The sequence below is a fragment of the Saccopteryx bilineata genome, chromosome 4, assembly GCF_036850765.1.
Source record: "Saccopteryx bilineata isolate mSacBil1 chromosome 4, mSacBil1_pri_phased_curated, whole genome shotgun sequence".
NCBI classification, from domain to species: Eukaryota; Metazoa; Chordata; class Mammalia; order Chiroptera; family Emballonuridae; genus Saccopteryx; species Saccopteryx bilineata.
Window position 1 is genome coordinate 68,626,286 of NC_089493.1, and position 20,727 is coordinate 68,647,012.

Below are 20,727 nucleotides of genomic sequence, written 5' to 3' on the forward strand. Positions count from 1 at the left end.
AGACTCCCGCATGCGCCCGACTGGGATCCACCCGGCACGCCCAGCAGGGGGGGTGGTGCTCTGCCCCTCTGGGGCGTCGCTCTGCCTCGACCAGAGCCACTCTAGCGCCTGGGGCAGAGGCCAAGGAGCCATCCCCAGCGCCCGGGCCATCTTTGCTCCAATGGAGCCTTGGCTGCGGGAGGAGAAGAGAGAGACAGAGAGGAAGGGGGGGGTGGAGAAGCAAATGAGCGCTTCTCTTATGTGCCCTGGCCGGGAATCAAACCCGGGTTCCCCGCACGCCAGACCGACGCTCTACCGCTGAGCCAACCGGCCAGGGCCTTTCTTTCTTTCTTTTTTTTTTTTTTTTTTTTAACAGAGACAGAGAGAGGGACAGACAGGGACAGACAGACAGGAACGCAGAGAGATAAGAAGCATCAATCATCAGTTTTTCATTGTGGCATTTTAGTTCATTGATTGCTTTGTCATATGTGCCTTGACCATGGGCCTACAGCAGACCGAGTAACCCTTTGCTCAAGCCAGCGACCTTGGGTCCAAGCTGGTGAGCTTTTTGCTCAAACCAGATGAGCCTGCACTCAAGCTGGCGACCTCAGGGTCTCGAACCTGGGTCCTCTGCATCCCAATCTGATGCTCTATCCACTGCGCCACTGCCTGGTCAGGTAGTGTGGTAGTTCCTTATTTGTTTACTTTTTATTGATTTTTGCATTTTTTCCTTACCTTCTATCATGATGCATCAGTGAGTGCTTCAGTATATTTATATTTTCAGATCATGTAACACCAGACTTTAGTAAGCATGAAAATTTATAAATAAGTATTTGTTCTAAAACCTTGATACTTAAGAGTACAAAATGTTGCCCTGGCCGGTTGGCTCAGCGGTAGAGCGTTGGCCTGGCGTGCGGGGGACCCGGGTTCGATTCCCGGCCAGGGCACATAGGAGAAGCACCCATTTGCTTCTCCACCCACCCCTCCTTCCTCTCTGTCTCTCTCTTCCCCTCCCGCAGCCAAGGCTCCATTGGAGCAAAGATGGCCCGGGTGTTGGGGATGGCTCCTTGGCCTCTGCCCCAGGCGCTAGAGTGGCTCTGGTCGTGGCAGAGCAACGCCCCAGAGGGGCAGAGTATCGCCCCCTGGTGGGCAGAGCGTGGCCCCTGGTGGGCGTGCCGGGTGGATCCCGGTCGGGCGCATGTGAGAGTCTGTCTGATGTCTTTCCCTGTTTCCAGCTTCAGAAAAGTACAAAAGAAAAAAAAAAAAGAGTACAAAATGTTGGTGTGTAATAGATTGATGTCTTTTGAAACCTTGGTATGTGATGGAAAATAACACTGGACCCTGTGTGTCTTGAGTGACTTTTTAAAAATTATTTTTAAGCAAAAGAAGGAGAAAGAGAAATAGGGACAGACAGACAGGATGGGAGAGAGATGAGAAGCATCAACTCAGTTGCAGCACCTTAGTTGTTCATTGATTGCTTTCTCATGTGTCTTGACTTGGGGGCTCCAGCTGAGCCAGTGACCTCTTGCTCAGGCCAACGACTTTGGGCTTTAAGCCAGTATCCTTGTCTGTGATCCCACACTTAAGCTGGTGAGCCCCAACCTCAGAGTTTCAAACCTGGGCCATCAGCGTCCCAGATTGATGCTCTGTCCACTGTGCCACTGCATAGTCAGGCTGGAGTGATATTCTTCTTTTCTTTTCTTTTTTTAATTAATTTATTTTTTACAGAGACGGAGAGAGTCAGAGAGAGGGATAGATAGAAACAGACAGACAGGAATGGAGAGAGGTGAGAAGCATCAATCATCAGTTTTCCATTGCCCTTGCAACACCTTAGTTGTTCATTGATTGCTTTCTCATACGTGCCTTGACCACGGCCCTTCAGCAGACTGAATAACCCCTTGCTCGAGCCAGCGACCTTGGGTCCAAGCTGGTGAGCTTTTTTTTTTTGCTCAAGCCAGATGAGCCCTCACTCAAGCTAGTGACCTCGGGGTCTCGAACCTGGGTCCTCCACGTCCCAGTCCGAAGCTCTATCCACTGTGCCACCGTCTGGTCAGGTGATATTCTTGAGACTAGACTGACCATTCTTAGAGTCACTTGGTGAAATTCTTTAATGAACAAGGAACTGGGCATAGTTTATATATGTACCTCTGTAACATCCTCTTTCCTTAAAAGTACTTTTTTTTGAGAGAGAGGCAGGGAGAGAGATGAGAAGCATCAACTTATAGTTGCAGCACATTAGTTGTTTACTGATTGTTTATCAAATGTGCATTGTCTGGGGACTCAGGCTGAGCCAGTGACCCCTTGCTCAAGCCAGCAACCTGGGGCTTCAAACCAGTGGCCTTTGGGATCAAGCCAGTGACCAGAGGATCATGTCAGTGATTCCATGCTCAAGCCAGCGACCCTAATGTCAAGCTGATGAACCTGCAGTTAAACCAGATAAGCCGGCACTCAAGTGGTGACCTTAAGGTTTTGAACCTGAGACCTCAGTGTCCTGGGTTGACACTCTGTCCACTGTACCACCACTGGTCAGGCTTATTTTTTAATTTTTAATTAAGAAATACTGGCCCTGGCCGGTTGGCTCAGTGGTAGAGCGTCGGCCTGGTGTGCAGGGGTCCTGGGTTCAATTCCCGGCCAGGGCACACAGGAGAAGCGCCCATCTGCTTCTCCACCCCTCCCCCTCTCCTTCCTCTCTGTCTCTCTCTTCCCCTCCCGCAGCCGAGGCTCCATTGGAGCAGAGATGGCCCGGGCGCTCTGCCCCAGGCGCCAGAGTGGCTCTGGTCGTGACAGAGCGACACCTCGGAGGGGCAGAGCATCGCCCCTGGTGGGCAGAGCGTCGCCTCTGGTGGGCGTGCCGGGTGGATCCCGGTCGGGCGCATGCGGGAGTCTGTCTGACTGTCTCTCCCCGTTTCCAGCTTCAGAAAAATACAAAAAAACAAACAAACAAACAAACAAAAACTTAAACATAGACAAATTCTAGTGAGAACAGTATAAGAAATGCTCACGCACCTGTCACTCACTCCACTGTACTCTGATTATTTTGAAACAAACTTCAGAATGATATCCTATTTTATTTATGCATATTATTAAAGTTGGTTGTTTATTTAGTGAGGAATAAAAAAGGAAAAGGGAAAAACTGGAAGGGGATGATTAGAAGCCAGTTGCACAGTCACATCTAACAGAGTGAAGATCCAGAAATTCTAAGTGGAAAAGGGAGCAGCTGCTTGTAGGGTTGATGGTGGGGGAATAGGACAGGGAGGCATGGCCTTCGATCTGTTTTCAGAATTTTGGCTTCTATCTACTGCGATCTTAACTCTCATTCTCTATCCTTGTGAGTGTATTCTGTTTTTAATTCTTTCCTGTCATGTTAGTGGGTTTGTAAGATGCAGCAGTGATAAACTACATGCATTTTGTGTATTGCATATTCCCAGAAGTCCCATTGAGTTTTTAGTTTTTATTTCTAAATTTTTCATGATTTGAGAGAGAATGAAACAGGGGGGAAGGGAGACAGAGAAGCATCAACTCACACTTCTACTTAGTTCCATTTAGTTGTACACTCATTGGTTGCGTCTCATATGTGTCCTGATGAGGGGTGGAACCCTTGACCTCAGTGTACCTAGATGACCCTCTATCATCTGAGCAAACCCGGGTAGGTCCCCAGAGTTTTTTTTCTTTTCTAAGTGAGAGGTAGAGAGACACACTCCACGCGTGCCCCAGCCAGATCCACTGCAACTCCCATCTTGGACTGATGCTCTGCCCATCTGGAGCCATACTTGCAACCGAGCTTTTTTTTTTTTTTTTTTTTTAGTGAGAGGAGGAGAGGCAGAGATATAGACTCCCACATGTGCCCTGACTGGGATCCACCCCACAAGCCCACTAGAGGGTGATGCTCTGCCCATCTGGGGCCATTGCTTTATTGTTTAGCAACTGAGCCATTTTTTAGCCCTTGAGGTGGAGGGCATGGAGCCATCCTCAGTGCCCGAGGCCTTCTCACTCGAACCAATCGAGCTATGGCTGCAGGAGTGGAAGAGAGAGAGAAAGAGAGGGAGAGAAGAGGAAGGGAGAGGGGTGGAGAAGCAGATGGTCACTTCTGTGTGCCCTGACTAGGAATCAAATCTGGGACATTCACATGCCAGGCTGGCACTGTACCACTGAACAAACTGGCCAGGGCCCCCATTGAGGTTTTTGTTTTGTTTTAGTGAGAGGAAGAGAGGCAGAGAGACAGACTCCCACATGGAACTCGACTGGAATCCACCCTGGCAAGCCCACTAGGGGGATGCTCTGCCCGTCTGAGGCCATAGCTTCATTACTCAGCAACTCAGCCATTCTTTAGAGCCTGAGGTAGAGGCCAGGAGCCATCCTTGGTGCTGAGGCCTTCTCACTCAAACCAATCGAGCCATGGCTACGGGAGTGGAAGAGAGAGAAAGAGAGCGCTCATGCGTGCATGAGAAAGAGAGAAAGTGAGAGAGAGAGAAAGAAGGTGGAGGAAGAGGGATGGAGAAGTACATGGCCACTTCTTCTGTCTTCCCTGACTGGGAATTGAACCCAAGACATCCACATACCGGGCCAACGCTCTACCACTGAACCAACCAACCAGGGCCTTTTTTTTAATTGAGAGGAGGGGAGAGAGGCAGACTCCCGCATGCACCCTGACCGACCGGGATTCACCCAGCAAGCCCCCTACAGGGAGATGCTCTGCCCATCTGGGGCCACTGCTTTGTAGCTTGGCAACCGAGTTACTTGAGGTGAGGCCATGGAGCCATCCTCAGTGCCTGGGGCCAACTTGCTTGAACCATTGGAGCCATGGCTTCAAGAGGAGAAAAGAGAGAGGGGAGGGGTGGGAGAGGTGGAGAAGCAGATGGGTGCATCTCCTTTGTGCCCTGACTGGGAATCAAACCTGGGACTTCCACATACCAGGCCAATGCTCTACCACTGAACAAACCAGCCAAGGCCCCCATTGAGGTTTTTTTTTTTTTTTTTTTTTTTTTTTTTACAGAGACAGAGTGAGGGATAGACAGAGACAGGCAGACAGGAATGGAGAGATGAGAAGCATCAATCATTAGTTTTTCGTTGCGCATTGCAACACCTTAGTTATTCATTGATTGCTTTCTCATATGTGCTTTGACCATGGCTTTCAGCAGACTGAGTAACCCCTTGCTTGAGCCAGCGACCTTGGGTCCAAGCTGGTGAATTTTTGCTCAAACCAGATGAGCCCACGCTCAAGCTGGCGACCTCGGGGTCTCGAACCTGGGTCTTCCGCATCCCAGTCCGATGCTCTATCCACTGCACCACTGCCTGGTCAGGCTGTTTTTGTTTTTTTCTAATTAGGTAAGAGGCAGGGAGGCAGAGAGACAGAGTCTCACAAGCATGAGATCCACCTGGCAAGTCCCCTACAGGGCAATAGTTGCTCTACTCATCTGGGTCCCCTGTTCCATTGCTCAGCAGCTGAGCTATTTCAATGTCTGAGGTGAGGCGATGGAGCCATTCTCAGTGCCTGGGGACAACTTACTCAAACCGTTGAGCCATGACTGTGGGAGGGAGAAGGGAAGAAAGAGAGTGAGAGAAAGACAAGGGGGAGGGATGGAGAAGCAGATAGTCACTTCTCTTGTGTGCCCTGACTGGGATTCAAACCTGGGATTTCCATACGCCGGGCTGACACTCTACTGCTGAGCCAGCTGGCCAGGGTACCATTGAGGTTTTTTTTTGTTTTTGTTTTTGTTTTTGTATTTTTCTGATGCTGGAAATGGGGAGAGACAGACAGACTCCCGCATGCGCCCGACCGGGATCCACTCGGCACGCCCACCAGGGGTGACGCTCTGCCCACCAGGGGGCGATGCTCTGCCCCTCCGGGGCGTGCTCTGTCCCGACCAGAGCCACTCCAGTGCCTGGGGCAGAGGCCAAGGAGCCATCCCCAGCGCCCGGGCCATCTTTGCTCCAATGGAGCCTCGGCTGCGGGAGGGGAAGAGAGAGACATAGAGGAAGGAGGGGGGGTGGTGGAGAAGCAAATGGGCGCTTCTCCTATGTGCCCTGGCCGGGAATCGAACCCGGGTCCCCTGCACGCCAGGCCGACGCTCTACCGCTGAGCCAACCGGCCAGGGCCACCATTGAGTTTTTAATTGCAGTAACGGTTTTCATTTTAGGAAGCTCTTGAATGTTTTTCGGATCTGCCTGGTATTTCCCCTTTGTGGAGTTAAGATAAATTTAGATTCTAAATGTGCTCAAGTCTGGGGTTTTAATTTTCATAGGGTGTTTTTTTTTCCTTAACCATATACAGGAAGCCTCCTTATCTCCCTAGGCTAGTAGGCATAGTGTTTTGGTCCCACATTTGTAAGCCCTTTAGTCGTATAAGAGAACCTGCTTAATATAGGGGATTGTAATTCTAAGTTGCTACCTCACGTGGCTTTAAGTCTTATCTCCTGTCCTGGTAGCTCTTACTGTGTCTAAAATCACCCCAGGGCTACTATAGAGTTAGCGTCTGTGCAGGTGCTCCACCACTCAGTTCCCTCTGTGACTCCAGCACGAGGAGCTCAGAATTTTTGTTGTTCTTGTTAAGTTATTTCATATTTGTAGGTGATTAAAATAAGAAGGCTTCAACGTTTTATGTTTTTGTCACTCCCTGTGCATGCTTATTGTATGGATGTGTGTTACTTGAGGAAAAAATAAGCATAAACTACAGTGTTCTAAGGCACTTGTGTTTTAAAACAGGTAGAAAATACTATTAGGTGGAGGATACGACGGGATGAAGAAGGAAATGAAATTAAAGAGAGCAATGCTCGCATAGTCAAGTGGTCAGATGGAAGGTGAGCACAAGATGCCTGAGGAACGTTGACATACCCAGAATGTGGCCGGGAGGGATCAAGTTTTGGAAAAAGACCTTATTTGTGGGCTACCTCTTATGAAAGAATTTCCAGCCCTGGCCGGTTGGCTCAGCGGTAGAGCGTTGGCCTGGCATGTGGAAGTCCAGGGTTCGATTCCGGCCAGGGCACACAGGAGAAGTGCCCATCTGCTTCTCCTCCTTCCCCCCCTTTCTTTCTCTCTATCTCTCTCTTCCCCTCCTGCAACCAAAGCTTCATTAGAGCAAAGTTGGCCCGGGCACTGAGGATGGCTCCATGGCCTCTGCCTCAGGCGATAAAATGGCTCCAGTAGCAACACAGAGACGCCCCAGATGGGCAGAGCATTGCCTCCTGGTGGGCATGCCTGGTGGATCCTGGTCGGGCGCATGCGGGAGTCTGTCTCTGCCTCCCCATTTCTCATTTTAGAAAAATTAAAAAAATAAAATAAAAAAAAAGAATTTCCGGCCCTGGCTGGTTCGCTCAGTGGTCGAGCATCGGCCTGGCGTGCAGGAGTCCCGGGTTTGATTCCTGGCCAGGGCACACAGGGGAAGCACCCATCTGCTTCTCCACTCCTCCCCCTCTCCTTCCTCTCTGTCTCTCTCTTTCCGTCCCACAGCCAAGGCTCCATTGGAGCAAAGATGGCCCGGCGCTGAGGATGGCTCTATGGCCTCTGCCTCAGGTGCTAGAGTGGCTCTGGTTTTAACAGAGTAACACCCCAGATGGGCAGAGCATTGCCCCCTGGTGGGCATGCTGGGGATGGATCCCGGTTGGGCGCATGCGGGAGTCTGTCTGACTGCCTCCCCGTTTCCAACTTCAGGGAAAAAAAAAAAAAAGAGTTTCCATTGCTTAATCCCTGCCATTGAAAGAAAACCCGAGAGAATTAGGTAGGTATTTGGGGGTCATACAAGCTGGTGGAAGACATTAAGTGGGGTGAAAAGGTGATCATCCTCTTTGGGTGAAGCATAGTATTTTGGAAAAGTTACACCAGGTCCCCTCCCATTGATTGCATCCTGCTCACTGTAAGCTGACAGTTTAGGAAAACTGCCTGTCGGTGGGGAGAGAGCAGAGGCTGAGTAAATGTCATGGCATGTTTCACCTCTACACAGGTGGTTTTTCACGCCTTCTTTACTCTCGGAGTTCTGTGTAAGGAGAGAACGCCGCAGTTGAATCACATTTTAAGTGAAGTGAAATGATGGGATGGAAGCTTTATGACTTTTAATAAGTAAAGTGTTCCTTCTTTTCAGCATGTCCCTGCATCTGGGCAATGAAGTGTTTGATGTTTACAAAGCTCCACTGCAAGGCGATCACAATCATCTTTTTATAAGACAAGGTACTGGTCTACAAGGACAAGCCGTCTTTAAAACCAAGCTCACGTTCAGGTAACTGCTCTTGTCAGTGTACTGTTTGTTACAGTAAAGCAACGAAATATAGACGTGTCCAGTGCCCGACTTCTGATTGACGTAATCTCACAGTATAGTTTGTCAAAGACCGAGATCTGGTTCTCAGCTGGCTCTCTGGGTTCAAAGGTTATTTTATCTAGTGCACTGAAAGTTGCTGTTTCACAGGGAAACAGATCATGCTAATCAGACTTACAGGGGACTGTTATGTGAACCAGAATGTCAGTTTACTAATTCAGGTGATTACTAACTGCCAAGAGGCCAAGAATACTTTGCTAGTCCGTGTGTCTTTTCTTTTTAGTAAAATGGACCTGGGAGACTAATAACTAGTGGTTGTTCGTGTGCATGCAGTCAGAGACCAGGTGATGAGTTGGCGGGTGTGAAGGCTGAGGTCATCCTGTCCGTTAGGCCTCTGCATCCAGTCCCACTCCAGGGTGCCTCTCCTGAGCACTCAGGTCAGCTGATGAGAGCTCCCCTCCTCCAGACTGTGTAGACAATACATTGAGATAGCTGTGTTTTTCTTCCCTTGATTCTGAGATCATCCTCAGGTAATGCATGTTTAAAAGAGTATAGATATCTTGGTTATGGCTTAGCTTTCTGAGAATTGTAATGGTCAACAGTACTGTATAGGCTTTAGAATCAGAATAACCCATTTTTGAGTCCTGTTTTCACTTTTGTGTCCTTGTGCAACTTTCTCAACCTCTCTTTGCCTCAGTTTTCTGATGTACAAAATGTGGTAATTATCCCATAGAGTAGCTGCGACAGTGATTCCGTGTAATGTATAAAACACAAAGCCCAGTTCCAGCACTGAGCATCCAGTAAATGCTGCTTGAGCCTGTCCGTGCAGTTTTTAGAAGGTGATCATTCTATGTAAAGTCTATGGGTTTTTTTTGTTTTTTCATGTTTTATTTTACTTGTGAGAGAAGAATGTTTCAGTGAGCCATAGAATAAAGACAGTTCAAAGTTTCCCACTTTTTTTTTTTAAATAAGAAAAGGGGAGATAGTGAGACAAACTTCCATTTGCATTCCAACCAGGATCCAACCGCAACCCCTCCCTGGGGCCAACGGTCTTCCCATCTAGGGCCATTGCTCGCAAATGAGCATATTTTAGCACCTAAGGTGGAGATTCCAGGGAGCCATTTTTGGTGTCTGGAGCCGTCACACTGGAGTCAATCAAGCCATGGCGGCAGAGGAAGAGAAGAGAGAGAGTGAATGAAAGAGAAAAGGGAGAGGGGAGAAGAGACAGATGGGCACTTCTCCTGTATGTTCTGACTGGGAATCGAACCTGGGACTTCCACACACTAGGTCAATGCTCTATCACTGAACCAACTGGCCATGGTCCTATTCCTATTTTTTCTAGAAATGAGGACGCGGTTGCTGGCCTTTTGTTTTTGTGGCATTGACATGACTGGCTCCCAAATGTATTTGGTAAATAGTGAGACATTTTTGTTCATTTCCTGCAGACCTCACTCTACAGACAGTGCCACGCATAGAAAGATGACCCTGTCACTCGCGGATAGATGTTCAAAGACACAGAAGATTAGAATCTTGCCAATGGCGGGCCGTGACCCTGAATGCCAGCGCACGGAAATGATTAAGGTATGTTTGCTGAGCCTGTTCTGGGGTTTTGGGTCTATTAAGACTAGCATTTCCCCAAAACTTTTGTTAGTCATCTCTTATTGACCCGTCTTCGTTCCTTCCAGCTGGCAGGGACGGGAGCTGCACTCATGTCCTGAGTATTGCCATACAGTGGGTGTATGGGGATGTCATAAAACAGACCTGGTGACTGAGAGAGCCTGCACTTCTGCACATACTATCAAATATGTATCATCTGTGTCTGGTTTAGAATCTATGTCAAAAATCAGTGGAAAGGCTAGAGATTTAGTCTAAAATAGAATAAAATAGGACAGAAGATTGAACGGGAGAGTGCCAACAGCAGAGTCAGACAAACAGGAGATGTGGTTTTTTTGTTTTTTGGGGGGTTTTTTGTATTTTTCTGAAGTTGGAAACGGGGAGGCAGTCAGACAGACTCTCACATGCGCCTGACCGGGATCCACCTGGCACGCCCACCAGAGGGCGATGCTCTGCCCATCTGGGGCGTTGCTCTGTTGCAACCAGAGCCATTCTAGCGCCTGAGGCAGAGGCCACAGAGCCATCCCCAGCGCCCGGGCCAACTTTGCTCCAATGGAGCCTTGGCTGCGGGAGGGGAAGAGAGAGACAGAGAGGAAGGAGAGGGGGAGGGGTGGAGAAGCAGATGGGGCTTCTCCTGTGTGCCTTGGCCGGGAATTGAACCCGGGACTCCTGCATGCCAGGCCAATGCTCTACCACTGAGCCAACTGGCCAGGGCCCAGGAGATGTGGTTTTAAGGGCAGTTTATAACATTCTACTTGGTAGGTTTCAAAGCTGACACAACTGTTAGGTGCAAATTCATCTGTGTGGCTTTGTCCCTAACTGATAGAGTGTACGTTTGAATTGACACCACTGGACTTCTGTGCAGTACGTGCTTTGAGAAGCTAAAGGCAGTGGTTCAGTCTCTCTCCTTCGTCTTCTCTGATCCCTGCTGGATCTCGGCTGTGGCCTTGTGGCTTCATGAGATGCCAGTCCTTAGTGCAGCAGGGCATGCTGGGGCTAAGATCTTTCTTAGTGATCTCACTGTCGGCCTCTGCTGAAGGGGTGGCCCCTTGCCTCAGCTTTTCACTCCTTGTGTTTTGTTCATGGAGGAAGGTGAACTAAACCAGATTAACTCAGAGGGGTTTAGTTAACGTGCAGGGGCCTTGCGTTGAAGTCTGACTTCTTGCTCTATTTCCCCACCTTTTCTCCTCAAGGAGCTGGAGGGGCTTACAGGCTCCCCTCTCAGTATTATTGGAAAACCCTGCAGGACCACCTTGAGAAATGCCCAGCCCCTCCACTCCCAGCTCCTGTGGAGGCGCAGAGGAAGCAGCCAGCTCGCTCTGAATTTCTGCCCCGCAGACAGTGACTTGCTCTGTACTCAGTGCAGCCGCCTTCTACTTAATGAGACGGTTTGCTGCACAGAACGTCTAGCAGCAGAATGAGAGTTGTATATAGTAATAAGAGCATAGGAATTGAGAGAAATGCCAGAATATCCCTGACCTCACACATCTTATCTCTGCCTTGAGAACCCCAACAGGTGGATGCCTGGCAGGTGGAAGGGCATGAAGGGTCCACTTCGGGGCTCAGGGCCCCTCCCCTACCAGCACCTTCCATCCTGCCTTCAGGAGCTGAGGGTCCCAGGCAGGACTATCGGGGCGCTCTGCTGGTTCTGTGGAGCCTGGGCAAGTCAGGGTCTGTCTCGGGCTGAACAGAAACAGCCTCCCTGAGGCGTCCGCTGCGCATGGAGGGTGTGGCTCAGGCGGTCGCTGCCCTCCGGGCTCTGACTGGCAGCACAGGGGACGTTGCACCTCCCAAGGCTGTGCCTGTGCCGGTTCTGACCAGACTGCGAGTGTGAGGGAGCCTTCTGCCTATTCACCCTCGTGGCCTTCACACCTTAGAACTAAACCAGGCGATCGCTGTGTGTGGCAGCAGGTGTGGCACGGAGAGGTCTGGGCTCCGGAGACAGGAAATCAGTATTATCCTGGGCTAGGCACGTGCATGTTCTTTATAGTGAAAGTAGTTACAAGTGAGCACTAAACTGGTTCATTTTTTAAAGTTCAGTGGTTCATTTGCTTCTTTACAGAAAGAAGAAGAACGTTTGAGGGCATCTATTCGTAGGGAATCTCAGCAGCGCCGAATGAGAGAGAAACAGCACCAGCGGGGACTGAGTGCTAGTTACCTCGAGCCTGATAGATATGATGAGGAGGAGGAAGGCGAGGAGTCCATCAGCTTGGCTGCCATTAAAAACCGATATAAAGGGGGCATTCGAGGTGAGCTTGTGCAGAAATTTCATTTCAGGGTTTGGGAATTTATCTTTGCATTGGGCAGGGCATGCTCTGAATGCCCACTCACTGGACAATTTATCTATCTGTCTATCTATCATCTATCTATTTCTTCTTTTCCAAGTAATAGGAGGGGGGATAGAGAGAGACTCCTGCATGTGCCCTGACCGGGATCCACCCAGCATCCCCCATCTAGGGCCAAAGCTCTGCCTATCTGGGGCCATGCTCGCAACCCAGCTATTTTTAGCACCTAAGGCAGAGGCTCCACTGAGCCATCCCCAGCACCCATGGCTGGTGCTCTCGAACCAATCGATCCGTGGCTGCAGGAGGGGAAGAGAGAGGGAGAGAGAAGAGGGGTGGGGAGGGGTGGAGAAACAGATGGTCGCTTCTCCTGTGTGCCTTGACCAGGAATCTAACCTGAGACAGCCGCACGCTGGGCCGATGCTCTACCACTGAACCATCCGGCCATGGCCTGGACAGTTTATATTTAAAGAGTGATATACATTGAGGTTTAGTTCATTGCAAAATTTGTTCAGGTGACTGAAAGAGAAGAAACTGCTGTTGCTCCACATTCAGACTTATCCCTGAGCCTCTGCTTCCTGGTTTGAAAGTTTGCCAATAATACTTGGAACTTTTCTAAATTTTTTTTATTACTAATTGGGAATCAAGAAGTTAAAATCTTCAGAGAATATATAGTGTTTCCTTTCAAAGTTTTTTTTTGCTTATTTTCTTCTTTCCCAAGAACCAGTGATTTTAAATGGTCATTTATTCAGAACATACTGAATTCCAGGCACTCACTCACTTTACATGCATCGTACTTGATCCTCAGAGCAACCTTATATGACCCAGTTGGTATTATTATTATATGTTATTCTTTTTGAGGTGTAAGTAACATATAATATAATAGTTTTAGGTGTACAACATAATAATTTTGTATTTATATATATTGAGAAATGGCCTGACCTGTGGTGGCGCAGTGGATAAAGCGTCGACCTGGAAATGCTGAGGTCGCCAGTTCGAAGCCCTGGGCTTGCCTGGTCAAGGCACATATGGGAGTTGATGCTTCCAGCTCCTCCCCCCTTTTCTCTCTCTCTGTCTCTCTCCCTCTCTCTCTCTTCTGTAAAAATGAATAAATAAAAAGAGATATATGTATTGAGAAATGATTAGCATAATAAGTCTAATTTCTGTCACCATATGTAGTTACAAATTTTTTTTCTTGTGTTGGAAACTTTTAAGATCTGCTCTCTGAGAACCTTTAAAAATGCATTGCAGTATTATTGGCTGTAGTCACCATGCTGTACGTTATATTCCCATCACTTATTTATTTTTTAACTAGAAGTTTGTGGCTTTCGACTCCCTTTGCCTAACTTTCCTCTGTCAGGTAGCATTGAATCCCTTCCTCCCTTCCTCCCTTCCTCCCTTCCTCCCTCCCTCCCTCCCTTCCTCCCTCCCTCCCTCCCTCCCTCCCTCCCTCCCTCCCTTCCTCCCTCCCTCCCTCCCTCCCTTCCCTCCCTTCCTCCCTCCCTTCCCTCCCTTCCCTCCCTCCCTTCCCTCCCTTCCCTCCCTCCCTCCCTCCCTCCCTCCCTCCCTCCCTCTGTCTCTCCCTCCCTCCCTCTTTCCTTCTCTCCTTCCCTCCCTCCCTTCCTCTCTCCTTCCCTCCCAGTGACAGACAGGAAGGGAGAGAGATGAGAAGTACCAACTTGTAGTTGGGGCACTTTAGTTGTTCGTTGCTTGCTTCTCATATGTCTCTAGCTGAGCCAGTGACCCCTAGCTCAAGCCAGCCACCTTGGACTCAAGCTGGTGAGCCCCCAGTCAAACCAAGACCTCGGAGTTTTGATTCTGGGACCTCAGCGTCCCAGCTCTATGCTCTATCCACTGCGCCACCTGGTCAAGCATGTTCTGTTTCTTTAGTCACCTTGCATACAGCCTTTTTAATTAAGTGGTCATGTGAACCATTCTTGTATTTTTAAATATAAGAAGGTAAGTGCTTCATTGCAACATATCTAAACTGGCATTTTTTTTAAATCAAAAGTTAACTTACTTGCTTCCTCTGGGAAAATATACAGAAGGCACTAAGGATATTTGTCAAAAGAGAAATCCAGGAATGGATAGATAGCTGTCTCGGACAGTCACCCACAGGTCTATTCCTTTGCTTTCAGAGGAGCGAGCCAGAATCTACTCATCGGACAGTGATGAAGGATCAGAAGAGGATAAGGCTCAACGATTACTCAAAGCAAAGAAACTCACCAGTGATGAGGTAAAACCAAGTTTATTCAATACTAGGGGAGTACTCTGTACCACAAGTCAGCTCCTGGAAGGGAGAGGAGCTGACAGCCCAGGAGCTGCACAGATGCCTGCACACTTCACTGAACTCAGTGCGGTCCTTGCCGTAACAGCACCGGGAGCGGCCCGGGGAAGGCCTGACACCGTGTGGATGGCTGTTCGTAGGCCCAGAGGAGGAGACCTCTCACTGGGTGTTCAGGAAGGAGGTAGTTTGTAGGGCACACGGGTCAGGCGGGCATGCCAGGTAGATGGACAGGCCTGTGAGGAAAAACACATGGCCCTGAAACACCAGGGCTCCACTAGAGAACTCTGAATGATTCAGGTGTGAGTAGATTAGAGGGTAGATCTCTTTTTTCTTTTTTCCTCTTTTCAGTGTATTTTTCTTTTTTAAGATTTTATTTATTGATTTTACAGAGAGAAGAGAGGGACAGGGAGTGAGAAGTATCGACTCATAGTTGCTTCATTTTAATTGTTCATTGATTGATTGCTTTTTGTTATGTGCCTTGACAGGCAAGGCCAGGGTTTCAAACCTGGGACCTCAGCTTCCCAGTTTGATGCTCTGTCCACTGTGCCACCATAGGCCAGGCCGTAATGTTCATGTCTTTGTCCCTGTGCGTTCTGTGATATTTCTTCAGATCGTACTTTTGATTCACTGTTTCTTTCTCCAACTATGTCTTATATGTTGTTAGTGCGTTTCATTGGTTTTTTCATTACCAGAGGTTTTTCCCCCACAATTTGTCATTTTTAAAATTCCTGCTCTTGCCTGACCTGTGGTGGTGCAGTGGATCAAGCATTGACCTAGAATGCTGAGGTCGCTGGTTTGAAACTCTTGGCTTGCCTGGTCAGGGCGCGTATGGGAGTTGATGCTTCCTGCTCCTTCCCCCTTCTCTCTCTATCTCTCTTCTCTAAAATGAATAAATAATTAAAAAAAAATTCCTGCTCATAACTCATATTTTCAGGTTCAACTCATATTTTCAGGTTCTCCTTTTTATGTCTTTAAATATTTTAAACTTATATATGGTCTTTTATGTCCATTTCCAACAACTGAAATCTTTACATGTGTGATTTTACTGCCTCAAATGATGTTTTGCTCAACGTATTTCATTGTAACATTAATGTGCTGCTATAGGAACTTAATTCTGGTGTGTGTCGGTTAAGCCTGTGCTAAAACTGGTTTGGTTGTGTGTCCTTTCACTTAAAGTTGCAGAATCTATTGACCTTAAGTAAGGACTTACTGTACTTCTGCTGGCTCTAGTTCATGATGACTTATTTCTCTGTGAGTTCTGTGATAAAGTAACTTTCTTAGCTTAGATCAATGAACATTTTGAGGCCCAGATTGATGGAGTCCTCCAAAATGGATTTATATTTCCCTCTGCCAGTGCCTGGGAGGCAGCTGCCTCGGCTTATTCTAGGAATAAGGTCTTTTCAGATTATCTGGAACTATGATTTCTGACTTATGGTTATGGATTTTCCTAGAATTCCTTTTATGTGGGAAATCCCCTGCCAATTAGTGTGGTGTCTGAGATTAGAAGTTACTCTCTCAGTCATTTAGGCCAGGGGCTGGCGCACTGCATCCCACTTTCCTCCCGGGCTTGTGTGATTGGAGCCCCCTCGCTCTTCTAGGTGTTGTCTGTGGATGTTTTCCTGCCATAGTGGCAGAGTTGAGTAGTTGCCACAGACACCATGTGCTTTCCAAAGGCTAGGACGTCTGTTATTTGGCCCCTGGCCTGCCTTGGAGACATGGGCCTGGGCTTGTTTGCGGTTCCCCACTGCACTAAGATGGAGTCCTTTGGGGCCTTCTGTTAATCTGCTCCACTTGGCCTTGTCTCCTGTCCTCAGCACCCTGCAAGGCATAGAAACCCAAATTCACGTTCAGAGTTTGGTGAATTGTCTTCCGGGAGAAAGCCTGCTTTAGCACTCTGCTTATCTCCGTGGGTCCTGCTTTCACTTAATTTTTGGCCTCTGATGATACTTTATTTTCTTGCCATCACATTGATTTGTTTATGTTTTCTCCTCATTGTTAGTTATTTTCAGTGGCAGGTTATCAAAAGCTTGTTCAGTTATCCAGGAAATAGGCTTATGTTCCTGTAACCCATGATTTTAATGTGTTTTGATCATCTCGGCCTCCTGTGAACTGAGCTCCTGCAAGCTCTTTTCTCATGTGAAGCAGAATTTCGTTCTGGGATTATTGTTTGTTAATCACAACATTTAATATTTCTCAGTCATTCTTGGAAGTGTCATGCTCTGGAAGATAATTGGACAGAAAGTGTTAAATTATTCTTTAGCATTTGTTTTGAATTATGTAGGAAATATCTCAATGATGCAGTTACAGTGTGTTGAACTTTTGGCAAATGGGAATCCTCTTCTGAACATATGCTGTTTTATATCTTGGCAAGCAGAAACTGGGAATGAAAGTTGAGAAGTGCCATAGAATTTCTCTTTATTCCTCTGAAAGAAGATTTTAAAACGTGACCCATCGAATGGCTTTCTTTAGGCTGGGCAGTTACAGGATTGTAACTTACGGATAGATGCCTCTGAGTGCCTCCTCGCTGTGTTTCAGGAACCACGCTCTGTCTTCCTCACCCAGATGCTCTCTGTTGGTCTTCCTGCGCCTTTCCCTCCCTGTTTCCCGACAACTCAGGTCTTCCTTCTTCCTGGGCCTCCCACTCCTGCCACTGTCTCCTCAGAGTGCTTCCAGTTCCCGTCCTGGCCGTGGATTATGTAGTGGGAGAGAGTAGGAAAGGGCTCATACCTGCTGTAGGCCCCTCTCCAGTATTTGCACAGGAAACCCCACCTAAATGCCATGAGCCTGGGGATGCCTCTGAATACAGGGGATTTTTCAGACCCTGATTTCCCATATGAAAGAACCACCATTATCACCCATCAGAGCATTTCTTGCTATATGGGGGAAAGCCGTGAGTCTAGCTTAGAATGAACTGGGTTATTGAATCTTGGGTCTACCCTGTACACTTACATGGCCTGGAGCAAGTCGTCTCACACACTTTTTTTTTTTTGTATTTTTCTGAAGTGAGAAGCGGGGAGGCAGAGAGATAGACTCCTGCATGCACCCGACTGGGATCCACCTGGCATGCCCACCAGGGGCGATGCTCTGCTCATCTTGGGCGTTGCTTCGCTGCGATCGGAGCCATGGAGCCATCCTCAGCGCCCAGTCCAACTTTGCTCCAGTGGAGCCTTGGCTGCAGGAGGGGAAGAGAGAGACAGAGAGGAAGGAGAGGGAAGGGTGGAGAAGCAGATGGGCACTTCTCCTGTGTGCCCTGACCAGGAATCGAACCCAGGACTTCCACATGCCGGGCTGATGCTCTACCACTGAGCCAACTGGCCAGGGCATCTCACTCTCTTGAGTCTGCTTCCTCATCTGTGTGGTGGGATTTGTGTTTGCTGTCTCGTGAAGTTGTTGTGTTACAGTAAGTGTCAGAGGTGAAGGTGGCAGCGCAGCAATGTGCTGGAGCTGAACAGGAAATGCCAGTTTCTCTTTTGCCAGGGTCTAAGTTACAAAAGACATGAAAAATAGAGATCTTGTCCTCCTTTATTTTTGTAAGCAGTAAAAACCTAGAAAACTTAAATTATTTCACAGGTAGAAAAATGGGTAGATGGAGCAACTGGGAAAGGGAAGAACCCATGAGGAAAGAAACAGAACAGTGGAGAGGAAAGGTATCATGGCCGTTCTTCGCTTTCTGTGCCTTCACAGTTTCTTTGTAATTACTCCATAGAGCTGAATTTCTGAATGCCTTCCGTTGTAGATTGGAGAACTAACTGGCCATGACCACTGTTTTTATTCATCTGGGGAATGTTCTTTTTAAAACAGTTTTTTTTTTTTTTTTTTTTGAGTTTTCAGTCATTCATCTTAGGGCTATTTTTTTTTTTAATTGGCCATTTATTTATTTATTTCAGAGACAGAGAGAGTCAGAGAGAGGGATAGACAGGGACAGACAGACAGGAACGGAGAGAGATGAGAAGCATCAATCATTAGTCTTTAGTTGCGACACCTTAGTTGTTCATTGATTGCTTTCTCATATGTGCCTTGACCGTGGGGCTACAGCAGACTGAGTAACCCCTTGCTCGAACCAGTGACCTTGGTTCCAAGCTGGTGAGCTTTGCTCAAACCATATGAGCCCTTGCTCAAGCTGGCGACCTTGGGGTATTGAACCTGAGTCCTCTACACCCCAGTCTGACGCCCTATCCACTGCGCCACTGCCTGGTCAGGCTGGAGCTACTTTTGATAAACCTTTCTTGATAAACCTTTCTAGGCATTCTCTCTCTATTGACGTTTAGATTTAAAAATTTTTTTGTTTGTTTAGGAAGGTGAACCTTCTGGAAAGAGAAAAGCAGAAGATGATGATAAAGCAAATAAAAAGCATAAGAAATATGTGATCAGTGATGAAGAAGAAGAAGATGATGATTGAAGTACAAAATGAAAACATTTTATATATTTTATTGTACAGTTTGTTTTATAAATATGATGTAAACATGAGTTATTTTGAATGAAATAATTGTGCTTTTCTGTAAATTTAATTATAATAAAATTTTTTTAAACAAGTCTGTGTTCAAGAAATCAACTTTTCCCAAGCAAGCTGTTTTTGTTGACGTGGAGTGTTAGGTTACAGTGAATTCCTGCTGCTGGGCCAGATGAGGCTAGTGAGGCCCTCTGGGCTACAGAGTAGAAGGGGCACAGAAAAGTCCGTAATCATTTTCGTTTGCTTGGCTCCTGTGAAAAGTACCACAAACTGGTGGCTTAAACCACTGAATGTGTCTTTCACTTCTCGAGCCTAGAAGTTCCAACCAAGCTGTTGGCAGGGCCGTGCTCTCTCTGAAGGCTCTAGGGAAGAATCTGTCCTTGCCTGATTCTAACTTCTCAAGACTCCCAGCTCTCCTTGGTTTGTGGCAACAGAACTCCAGTCTCTGCCTTTCTCTTTTTTTCTTCTTTTCCAAGTGAGAAGAGGGGAGATAGAGAGACAGACTCCTGCATGCACTCCAATCAAGATCCACCCGGCATCCCCTAAGGTGGATGCTCTGCCTGTCTGGGGTCATGCTCACAATGCAGCTATTTTTAGCACCTGAGGTTGAGGCTCCACAAAGCCATCCTCAGTGCCTGGGGCCAGTGCGCTTGAACCAATTGAGCCATGGCTGCGGGAGAGGAAGAAAGAGAGAGAGAGAGAGGAAGGAAAAGGGGACGAGAAGCAGATGCCAGCTTCTCCTGTGTGCCCTGACTGGGAATTGAACGTGGGACTTCCACATGCTGGGCTGACACTCTACCACTGAGCCAACCGGCCAGGACCTGCCTCTGTCTTCACATGAGTTATTTCTGTGTATGCTGTGTCTCTTCAGGCCTTCCTCTCCAAGATGAACACCAGTCAGGGGGTTTAGGGATAACCCTAATCCAATGTGACTTCATCTTAACAATTTACATCTCTTAAGGCCCAATTACCAGATAAAGTCACATTCTGAGGTTCTGGGTGGATATGAATCTTGCGGGGGATTCTGTACTGCAATAATCAAGATAAGTAATAATGTAGTGCAGCATTAGACAAGATCAGTGGACAAAAGCTCCATAATGAACACAATAACATTTTACATAAAGACGGGATCTGCTCCTTCTCCACTGTGGTGTGTGTGGTGGATTCTTGCCATGTCTACTCTCAAGACTTTCAGGCCCGTGCGGTTCCTGGCCAGGGAACAAGCAGAATTGACTCCTTCCCCATGGATTCTAATGAAACCTGATAATAACATCAGGTATGACTCCAGGAGGCGACGTTGGAGGAGAACCCAGCGGGGCTGTGAGGAACTGTACACGAGACAGCTCACACGGTTGTGCTGTATCCAGATGCCACGTCACTGAAAAGGTCCCTGCTATCGGTGTGTTTTACTGGGAAGTTATTGAAAGGATGATTTTTCTTTGTTAATATGTTTCTGCACTAGTAGGTAGCTTGGGCAGCAAATATGTGAGACCTTTAAAAAAAATGGGATGTGACAGCAGGGAGTAGGGTGAGAGTTGCAAGTACAGAGCTAGTTGGAGTGTCTCTTTAAAATCGGATATTTTGTGCGCGGGTTGCTTTTTTTTTTTTTTTTGCATGCAATTTAAAAAATATTGCGATATTATTTATCTTGATCACAGATTTTGGCACCTTGTATTTTTCACTGAAGGTGAGTCTCACTTGTTGCTTCCTGGTCCTGACCCTGCTTGCTCACAGCATGGTGGCCGAGTCCCACAGGTGGGTTGCAGAGGGAGGGAGCCAGGTGAGAGCTGTATTACCTTTTCTTGGTATTTCCTTAGCATCCCCTGCCGCCGCACACAGACACACACACACTTGTCTTTTCTGCTCTTCT

At 47.7% G+C, this 20,727-nt stretch overlaps 2 protein-coding genes across 2 annotated transcripts in view; both read left to right on the forward strand.

The window, feature by feature from the left end:
- Positions 1–18,911, forward strand: part of LEO1 (LEO1 homolog, Paf1/RNA polymerase II complex component) — a 49,951-nt gene extending 31,040 nt beyond the window's left edge. Inside the window, exons 7-12 of the mRNA XM_066276501.1 lie at positions 6,682–6,776; positions 8,054–8,188; positions 9,670–9,805; positions 11,901–12,087; positions 14,259–14,356; positions 18,702–18,911. Of these exons, the coding sequence (XP_066132598.1) occupies positions 6,682–6,776; positions 8,054–8,188; positions 9,670–9,805; positions 11,901–12,087; positions 14,259–14,356; positions 18,702–18,806 (756 nt within the window). The 3' untranslated portion in view covers positions 18,807–18,911. The remainder of the gene's footprint in view (positions 1–6,681; positions 6,777–8,053; positions 8,189–9,669; positions 9,806–11,900; positions 12,088–14,258; positions 14,357–18,701) is intronic.
- A 966-nt stretch (positions 18,912–19,877) lies between these two features.
- Positions 19,878–20,239, forward strand: LOC136335448 (large ribosomal subunit protein eL39-like). The gene has a single exon (XM_066276686.1). It carries the CDS (start codon positions 19,955–19,957, stop codon positions 20,237–20,239), a length of 285 nt encoding a protein of 94 aa, XP_066132783.1. The 5' UTR covers positions 19,878–19,954.
- Positions 20,240–20,727: the final 488 nt, after the last annotated feature.

Excerpts from the sequence above, each read along its gene's own strand:
- LOC136335448 (XM_066276686.1), top strand. The coding sequence starts at position 19,955 with ATGAACACAATAACATTTTACATAAAGACGGGATCTGCTCCTTCTCCA.